General features: G+C 29.1%; 1 protein-coding gene across 1 annotated transcript in view; it reads right to left on the bottom strand.

Moving 5' to 3' along the window:
- LOC115881567 (plasminogen) overlaps nucleotides 1-7,716 on the bottom strand; it is a 44,333-nt gene extending 36,617 nt beyond the window's left edge. The window contains exon 1 of the mRNA XM_030899109.1: nucleotides 7,348-7,716. Within this exon, the coding sequence (XP_030754969.1) occupies nucleotides 7,348-7,416 (69 nt within the window). The 5' untranslated portion in view covers nucleotides 7,417-7,716. The remainder of the gene's footprint in view (nucleotides 1-7,347) is intronic.
- Between the last annotated feature and the right edge of the window lie 978 nt (nucleotides 7,717-8,694).

The following is an 8,694-nucleotide window of genomic DNA, read 5'->3' on the forward strand; positions in this document are numbered from 1 at the left end:
ATTGTTTAATATATATATTGGGGTATAATTAAGTACAATTATTAAGGTATTGATTATATCTAATATCTTTTTTATCATAGTTTTGCCAAAGATATTGCCTTTTAACGAAAAATATATTACATACGTAAGTATCCTTAAAATTTAAAGGGTCTAAACTTAGAGTTGTCTCGATTGCAATTAAGAAGACAGTTTGATGTTAACGGTCTCGAAATCTAAATTTAGACCGATCTTTTCTTCCAGATAGTTGGATGAAACCGACTTTCAAGCATTTACAGTGAAACACGAGTAGAGTTTTTAATTAAGATGAAACAAAATGACATAAGCCTATGGCATGAAACATTAGTATAACGCAATGTGTATTAAATTATAACATACTAATATAATGTAATTTTTTTTGAAAACTGAAAGTTTTAATCTATACTTGGATAGCTTCATGGGAAATACATTTAGTGTCTGATAAAAGGCTTGTAAATGTAATTTGATATATTACCATTGAAAACTAAACCAAAAGAAAAAAATCATAAGATCATATTATTCTTTCATTTGGATCCATTTTTTTCGATGATGTTTAATGCCATTTTGAGTCAACTAATCAATTCACTTGATTTCATTTGACATGAATCTAATATGACGGCCTAAACTCAACAAATCATATCAATTGTTCAGATGAGTTGATTCATATTTCAGCTGACTACGGTTGAACTTTTGGCGTTTAAGTGATGTTTTTAAAATGGCTTCAAGTAGGTGATCAAAAGAAAATTCTGTGAAGCTTATTAATATTTGTGAAAAATATGAATGTATTTATGGAACACACAATACAAAATGAGATAAGGATTAATAGTCGAATAGAAGAAATAGCGTTATGCATTAATGTTTCTTGTTTTAAAATTCTGGGTGCAACTTTATTCAACAAAAAATTAAATTGGTTTGCATCCACCTTTAATTTTTTTGTAATCTTCTAACTGTAGCTTAACACTATTGATTCAAGGGAGTGCTGCTCGAATGGCTTAAGTCATATCTTGGTAACAGAAGGCAGCTTGTGAGGATTGATACATCTATGTCTTCTTGCAAGCCTATAGAATGTGGTGTCAGTACTAGGCCCTATTTTGTCTCTGGTGTTTATCAACGACATTGCAAACCTAGATATTAGCGGTAAAATCTGCCTCTTTACGGACGATACTAGTTTTACTTGGTTTCAGTTGATCAAAAACTAAAGTTTTGTCATATAAAAGTACTATACAACCGTTTGTACTTAATAACACCCCTATTGACGTAGTAGACTCTGTAAAATTCTTAGGATTTGTTGTAGACAACTCGTTAAAATGAGACTTTCACATCGAAGCTTTATCAAAGAAACTAAGCGCTGCCTGTTTTGCGCTAAGATCTAAAATTTCTAAGGAACTTAAGTTATCAACTTCTAGAATAGTATATTATGCCCTTTTTGAGTCTCATCTTCGTTATGCTCTTCCATTCTGGGGTACTTGCTGCCCGACTAAATTTGATCGTATTTTCAAACTTCAAAAGAGAGCAGTTCGATATTTATTGGGACTGAACAGTAGAACTCACTGCCAGAATTTCTTTAAAAATTTCAAAATACTGACTCTTCCTGTTTTATTCATTTTTGAATTTGTTTGCTTAATCCGCAAGGAAATATCTGCTATTCCCGATAGGTCACCTCACAACTATCGACTTGGGAATGCGGAGCACGATCTTTATCCGCCAACCCCGAGCTCAGAACTAGTTAAAGGCTCAATACTGTACAATGCCAAAAAAATGTACAATCATCTGCCTTTGGATATCAAGTCGCTTTCATTCTTTCCCGCATTTCGTAAAGCTCTGAAATCATACTTACTGGAGAGATACGGTAAACGACTTTTTTGTTGATTACAGTTGAGGGTTGGAACCTTTGGTGTTACACAGCAAAATAAAACACTAAATTACCACAATACACCAAAACACTTTTACTTTTACACTGGAGCATCAGCAGATGATTATAAACTTTTGTAAACTGTAAAAGTTTATAATCATCTGCTGATGCTAACATGGTTAGCGAAACGCGCGTCCAGTGTAAAAGTAAAAGTGTTTTGGTGTATTGTGGTGATTTAGTATTTTATTTTGCATTTTTTGTTGATGTTTAATCTTGAACAATTGTGAATTTTTAAAGTCTAGTATTTAATATTTTATAATAACTATTAAGTGATTATAACCATTTACAATTTTAAAATTGTAAGATTTTTATTGATATATTTTTTTGGGGTTCTGCAATGTATGCAAGTATGTTCTATTTGTGATTTTAATGACGTAAATTTTTTTTTGAATTGTATGATTTGTATTGTATGATATTTTTTATTATTTGTATATTTTTTGTGCTTTTGTTTGTTTTTTAAATGCTTTGTCGATGAAGCTATTTTGGCTTTTTGTACAATAAAGCTTTATTTATTTTATTTATAATACAAGTAGTTCTGCGGCTAATGCATTTTCTTCTTTTACGTCTAGTTTTTTATGCAATAAACGTTCTGTCAATTTTATTGCCAACATTTTGACAGTTTGAAGTACTGCCTTAAGCTTCGTTCAGATCCTCGAAATTAGTAGAATAAATTAGTGGAGTCTGGAGGCTGGAGATCTCTATGCTATTAATTCTTATCTTCGACACACACTATTGAACGTTTTTTAGTATTATTTTAAAATATATTTTTTCTTCAAAACAATTTGTTATTGGATTTGATGTTATTTATTCTCAAAGTTTAAAAACCTCTATTATCTTATTCCCAGAAATAATGATTTCCCATAAAAAAACAATTAGTTGATTGATCTAATAAACTCATCATCATCTTTCGATTATCAGAGAACAACAATAATTATCAATCTTATCGAAAAAATATATTCAAATAAATATTTGAACACCTATTAATAGAACAAGGCTAACTTAGCTCGTTTTTCATAAAACTGTAATTAAATTTGGAATAAAGTACACGTGTTTGCTTTTTCTTTTATTGTGCTGTTAGTGTTATGCAGTTAAAATAGGAAGCCTTTCATAATTAGTTATAGTATTAAAATTTTTATTTACACTGGGTTGTTCAGGACTTTAATAGTTGATAAATATTATAATAGCTCCCGTATATAGCGTTTAACGCCTTGGAAGTAGCAAGGTACAGCTTGCCACGCCAAAGCCATTCCGTATACAAGGAATGTAACGTTTCAACCGCCTATTACTACCTCAGGATTGTGAATCCCAAGTACTCATTTAAGGCTGAGTCGACATAGGTACCTAAACTATTTTTATTTTAATAAAAATAGTCGGCTGATGAAATAAATAAATAAATAAATAAATAACCTCTTTATTTTTTACTCGGCGAAATTCAGCAGAGCTGTTAAGTTAACCGAACATATAAAAAAAGTAAATTATAAAATACATCCTTAAAAAATAACATTCAAAGAAAAAAAAATTAGTAAGAAAAATGAAAATTAACAATATACTTTAGATAAAGAAAAATTAACAACTTAATAAGTTAAAGCAAAAACAGTAAAAAATGAAAATTGTTCCGTAAAGGATACAAAAATTAATAAATCAAATTATTGTGTAATTCTATATCCGCTCAACATATAAGTTTAATTTTTTTTTGAAAGTGAACCTCTTTAAATTAAGGGAGTATAGATTCAAGTTGGAATTGTACATCTTGGATGTCATGGCAACGTTGCCAAATGCCGGCTGTAAGATTCGAACCCACAACCTTGAGATTGGTAGACGAGAGCTGTACCTCTACGCCACCGCGCACCCACTTTAATAGTTGATAATGCTAATATGTCATTCACAGAGCCAAATCCCTCAAATGGCAATGGGCAGGACAGCTGGCAAGAAGGACGGACAATAGATGGACCACAAGAATTACAGCATGGTATCAACAAAGAATTAAGAGACCTAAAGGAAGACCGAATCTGAGATTGGTCAGCATAGCCAACACTAGACAACAATGGGCCCAACTACAAAGAGAGTATCTGAGGGAGGCTACACTATAACTTTAAATGGTTGAATAAGCTGAAAACGATGATGATGATGATGATGAATGCTAAGATAGAGGAAAAAATGTCTAAATGCTTTTGCTTAAAAAGTATATTAGTTTTAGGAAATGTTTTGTATTGTATCAAGTCATTATTTTCCAAGTAAATTGCACACGTAAAAATATGAAATCGATGAAATCTATGTTTATCAATCATTTCACAAAATCGATTGCGTTTTAAAATACCGATAATAAAATCAATATTTAAATTATTACTACAAAAATAAATTTAAACATTTCTTAAAATGAATCAGAATTTTTTTAAAATAACCAAATAAAATAATATACATGTACTGATTTCTTTCGAAAATCGACAACTATGAAACTATGATCCCTTCCCGGACACAAACGGTACATTGTGAGACAGGAAATTGTAGAGAGAAACAAGCCCTATAACATACGATACAACATTTTAATGAACAGTGCTTTCCATAAAATCAATAAAATGAAAAATATACGAAATAAAATAAATGTACTGATTTCTTTCGAAAATCGACAACTATGAAAATATGAACACTTCCCGGACACAAACGGTATATTTTGAGACAGGAAATTGTAGAGAGAAACAAGCCCTATAACATAAGATACAACATTTTAATGAACAGTGCGTTCCATAAAATCAAAAAAATCAAAAATAGGTATACGAAATAATATAACCCTTCCCGGACACAAACGGTACATTTTGAAACAAACGGTACATTTTACAACAAAAAAAATAATAAAGTAAGTACCTAGTTCTTCTAAGATCTAAGATGTCCCGTTATAGCTCTTTATTTGTTTTTTAAGTAAGAAAATAGAGAGCCTTATAATTATCTGACAATTATATCTGAATTTATAGAAAACGTTTATTTAAAGATAAATGAGATAACGTACATTATATTAATCCTCAATTTTCCAAACGAATTATGCATATAAAAATATCAAAACTATATATAGTCAAACATCCAATTAAACGATTTGCAAGTTGAAATAACGATAATAACAAGATGATTGAAACAAATTCAAGTATGTACTCAAACCAATGCTCAAACCAATTAGATTTTGGATGGGTTTACTTCCATTGACATTTATTTAAAAGAAGTTGTTTGAAATACAGCTAAACTAAACAACAATCAAAATCTGATTATCGACAAAATGTTATTTTTATTATTAATCAACAAATTAAATGAATTCTCTGAAATTAAAATATTTTAAATAAATAATTATTATGGAATAGAATATTTTAATATTATCGATATTATTTTATACATATATGATGTAAATATGTAAAAAGAATACCTGTCATAGACCTGAACTAAAATTAAATTATTATTTCAATAAAAATTTTTACAAAATTATGTTAAGCTATTTTTTAATAAATTAAATTAAATTTTAATCAAAATTCATAAGACAAATAACATTAATCGTGTAAGTTATTTTATTATGACTAAAATATACAGATCTCTAAAATTGGTTATTACCTATAAATGCAATTGAAATTTAACCCACTGATAATTATTTAATCAATAGACAAAAAATAAAAGCGGAGTAACACTTTATATTTTCTAAATAGCTTATAAACATGAAAAATTAATAAGGCAAATAGCAAAAAGTTTGATCTTGTTTACTACAGCCGATGATCCTGTTTTATTCGTATTATACTATTTAATTCATAAATATTATCATTATTATTAAGAATTGAGCGATTTTTACAAGGAGATATTTTTTACGTAAAAAATCACAGAGATGTATATTTTTTCCCTCGGTAGTTTTATACAGGTACGGACAAAAAGTTATTGCGCTTCAAAACAGTTAAAACACATGTAGGTGGCGCCCTCTACCAGTAGGAGTCATATCGACATCAAAATCAAATTTCTCATGTCAAAAAACTCCCAGACACCAATTTTTATCAAAATATTGACGTTACTTCAGAAATTATTTGGAAGAAATCGAAATAAAAATGAAATTTCTACACCCTGTACCTCCGAAACTACGCATTTTAGGACATACATTTATACGAACTTTTTTACCTATTTTTATCTGCAGAATATGCTGCCGAAGTTTCCGGAATACAATTCGGACCACCTTGTATATTATGTCAAAATTTTTTTCAACAATCTGATGATGATGACAAAGAAAACAATATTGAGTTATATTATAATGTCTACAAATTGTTTGCTAATTTTTTATTATTCGTAGTTTTTTTAGATAAAAATAAATCCTCTTATTATAATTTTGTATTTTTCTAATTTTTATTTATTAAAAATATTTTTAATAAATAAATATGAATTTCAATAAAGAAAAACAACATGAATATTTGTTACAATTTACAAAATTTTCACTAAAATCATTAAAATCAAAATAGTAAATTAACATAATCTTACAAATTTAATTTATAATATATTAGTGATTTTTTTTAATGTTTAGTTTTTTTTTAATTCCTTTCTTATTTTATTTATTTTTTTCAATAATATTTTTACAATGAAAATAATTTGTGCATATTATTCATTTTACTAATTTTTAAATTAATTAACATTTTAAGATATTTGGGAACTCAATTAAAATAAAGAATAATAATAATAATGCGTTAATTCTTGTTTATCTCTTAATTTTTATACATTGTCGTTATATATTATTATTCATTTCAATAATTAATTCAATTTTTTAGTAGTTTAATCCTAAGTTATTAGGAAAATCCAATAAAAACTAACTCATCTGATAATTTAGGGATTCCAAGTAAATTATTTGTATTTTATACAATTAATTATATAAAATAAACAAAATAACAGTGCCAGCGTATAAATTTCATTTTCAGTTCAATAAATTATATGAATTTGAATTTGAACGGTGTGAAATTCAAAAAAATTTAAGCAATAATTCTGAAAAAAACTCACGTGGTAAAGTTAGGATCCCAACCACTCACATAATTTTTAGAATAAAATAATTCTATACCCTAGAAAATGTAGATTAAATGAAACTCATGGTTACTGCTTTTAAAAATGCGTGCACCTACATTTCTTTATATCTTTCTTATTCTGACTTGGATATTTAATAACAATAAATGCAGGCGTTATATTTCCAAAAATAAATTTATTTTAATTAATTTTTCTATGGAAGTCCAATCAAAACATCAAATAATTATAATACTAATAAAAGTAACGTTACTTTTTATGGACATTTTCTTTATTTTTTTTTAAATTTTGGCATGCAAATAAGACCGGCATATTCTTATTCGGATTTCAATAATTTAATTCTATTTTTGAATAAATTATTCAAAAACCAGGAAAACCCAATGAAAAAAACAACTCACCTGAAAATTTGAGAATCCCAATCTCACCATAATTAGCAACACAAAAATAACACTAAACTTGTTACACATAGTTTTTAGAATAGAATTGTTCTATACTGCTTAAATCAATTTAAATCAAACACATGTTGCTGCATTCAAAAAAAAGTCCATCTTATTTATGGGTTTTTTTGAGTCAATTAAATTAAATAATATTAATAAAATAAATATTTTCAGTTAGACACTGGTTCCGATGTTGTACGAGTACGACTTTCGGATTGTGCGGTGATAGTACCGAATGTTCCGAATGTTTGACTTCGAATGTCGGTTGGAGGTTTGAAATAAAATACAACGCGGACCAAAACCTGATCTGTGTGATAGCACAACGATGCGCTCGACGCCGCGCTAAAGCTTCCGTACAGTACCCAGCCAGCGGTACTACCTTTATACCGAGGGTACTACCTTTCGGGTTTATGCAGGAGGGATTATGCTCTATGTCAGTGATAATCTGCTCTCTCAAATGAGGGATTATTTAAATGTGGTCGTTTTATTTGGTATTAAACTAGTTAGTACCTCAAACATAGGTGTGAGAAAGTATACGGGATGGTTCAGTGTTTCAATTAACCTTTTTGGCGGGTCGGTTTAATATATTATCATTTTATTTCTTCTAAATTAGTGTATTTTAAATGTTAGCTATAAAATGGGTCTCAAAATGAATTTAGCAAAAATTAAAGTGATATACAACGAACTAGTGAAAGAAAAGACATTCTAATAAATAAAACAACACTGGAAATAGTAGAAGAATATATATATTTGGGAAAAGTTATACAGAGCTCGGGATCTCTACTACCAGAAATCAACAGAAGACTTAAGTTAGCATGGAGTACTTATAGAAGAAACTCAATCACATTCAAATCTAAAATGCCACTCGCAAATCACAACTGTCTTGTCAACGTTTAGGTGGTCGTCCAGTAGGTCTTCTTCCATGGGGTACGTTGTTGCGAATTATTATGGCCATTCTGTCGGGGCCCATTCTATTGACATGCTGGTTCCATTCTCTTCTTCTCTGCCTTATCCATCGGACAACGTCGTTTGTTTGGCACTTTTCTCTTATGTCTACATTTCTCTGTCTGTCCCTCAATGTGTATCCAGTTATCATTCTTAAGGTCTTCATTTCAGTAGTTCGTAGGATTCTCTTTGTTACTGATGTTTCAGCTCTGGTGTGCGCACCATATGTCATCACTGGTCGTATGCAGGTTTTGTATATTCTTGACTTACATTCTGTACTCAAATGTTTGTTTTTCCATATGGGATATTTAAGATGTCCTGATATTGCGGCAGCTTTATTAGCTTGTTGCCTTACTTCTTCTT

Source organism: Sitophilus oryzae, unplaced genomic scaffold, assembly GCF_002938485.1.
Source record: "Sitophilus oryzae breed Bouriz unplaced genomic scaffold, Soryzae_2.0 scaffold_172_pilon_pilon, whole genome shotgun sequence".
NCBI lineage: Eukaryota > Metazoa > Arthropoda > Insecta > Coleoptera > Curculionidae > Sitophilus > Sitophilus oryzae.